At 40.0% G+C, this 1,629-nt stretch overlaps 1 protein-coding gene across 1 annotated transcript in view; it reads left to right on the top strand.

Moving 5' to 3' along the window:
* The window catches only part of LOC111645227 (stonustoxin subunit beta-like), a 3,155-nt gene that overhangs the window by 287 nt on the left and 1,239 nt on the right, over window positions 1–1,629 (top strand). The window contains exon 2 of the mRNA XM_087170416.1: window positions 681–748. Within this exon, the coding sequence (XP_087026542.1) occupies window positions 681–748 (68 nt within the window). The remainder of the gene's footprint in view (window positions 1–680; window positions 749–1,629) is intronic.

Genomic DNA, 1,629 nt, shown 5'->3' with positions numbered 1-1,629 from the left:
AGATCAGTGTTCACATGGTTTTCTGGAGCCAGCTGCAGGTGATGAGTTTGAGATGGAAAATAGACTGAAAGATGAAATCTTACTAATAAAACATTGTTGGTTGATGTTGATGTCAGTTTCACTGATTCATTGAACACAGTGGTTCAGTGGTTGTGTGACGACATCATTAGAAACTTTGTGGATGTGTTTCGATGGTGAAACTGCTCTTGTATTTTGCCGCTCTTTTCACTGACAGGTGGACAGACTGCTGAAGCAGACACAAGTATTGATATACAAACACATGATTCAGGGAGTGTTTACTGTCGACATCCATTTCTGTCTCATGAAACAGAACCATGTGAACTCACAGCTTTATAATCCTGAAGAAAACAATGTGTTTTTCTGTCTTTGTTTACACAGTTTTTTTGCATCTGGCCCCTGGTCAGTGAAAACCAGCTTGAAACCAGTTGGTGGACCCTCACTCCTCTGACTGTTGTCAAAGTGTTTGTAGCAGACGACAGTTTGAGGTTTGAGGTCAAAGGTGTGAACGTTGTGCTGAATGTGAGGTGATGACAGTTTTAGAAAGCAGATGGTTCAGAGCTTCTTTGTGCTGCAGTGGAAGATGATGATCCAGTTTTATTAGTGAGTCTTTATTCACTACATGTTTATTGATGTGGATCTCCATCAGTCGTCATCCTCAGGTCCACAGCAGAAAACAAGCAGAACATTACTGCTGTCTCTTATACACATCTACCTGGTGTGAGGAAGTGTGAGTGTGTTTTAAGTTTGATGCATGAGAACACAGCTGCACATGTTACACTAGATTTTTACATTTTCTTGACTGAAGTTCAAAGATGAATTTTATTCAGGATTCAGCTTCTGTTTTTGTCAGTGTGGCTCGAAAGATGTTTGAATTCAATCAATTTAAATTCCACAAACACAACAAACTGAACACAGTGATCCAACAAAACTAATCATACATTTTATCAATAGTGGAGTCAACAAAAAGCTGACTTTATTTCTTCTGGTTTTTTGTCTGTCAGTGATTCTATAGAAGAGTTTTGTTGCCTTCAGGTGCTGCTAGTAAGGTTGTACTTCACCTGTTTGACTGATATAAGTTGTGTTCAGGAAACCTTCAGTTTTCTTCTCTGATGTGTTTAATAAACCTACAAGTCATAATCACAACAGGCCATAATTAATGTCACAAACACGTTGAAACGTTGAGTAAAGTGAGCTGAGGTGGATTTATCTTCCACTTCCTCCCTGAATGACAGACCTGGGGCCAGATGTGTGATACATCTGCACAAATACCAGACATTCTCCATTCCTCACACAGAAACTGGTGTTTCTATAAACAGAGTGTGTGAACATCACACAGACCTCAGATCAGTGTTCACATGGTTCTTCTATATGTGAATCCACTTCCACAGTGACTGAGATTCATGAACCAGAACCATGTGAACTCACAGCTTTATAATCCTGAAGAAAACAATGTGTTTTTCTGTCTTTGTTTACACACAGTTTTTTTGCATCTGGCCCCTGGTCAGTGAAAACCAGCTTGAAACCAGTTGGTGGACCCTCACTCCTCTGACTGTTGTCAAAGTGTTTGTAGCAGACGACAGTTTGAGGTTTGAGGTCAAAGGTGTGAAC

The sequence above is a fragment of the Seriola lalandi genome, unplaced genomic scaffold (genome assembly GCF_002814215.2).
Source record: "Seriola lalandi dorsalis isolate HSWRI2012SDOR001 ecotype SW California unplaced genomic scaffold, Sedor1 jcf7180002054947, whole genome shotgun sequence".
NCBI classification, from domain to species: Eukaryota; Metazoa; Chordata; class Actinopteri; order Carangiformes; family Carangidae; genus Seriola; species Seriola lalandi.
The sequence above is the reverse complement of the archived record's forward strand: the minus strand, read 5'-3'. Positions and strand labels throughout refer to the sequence as shown.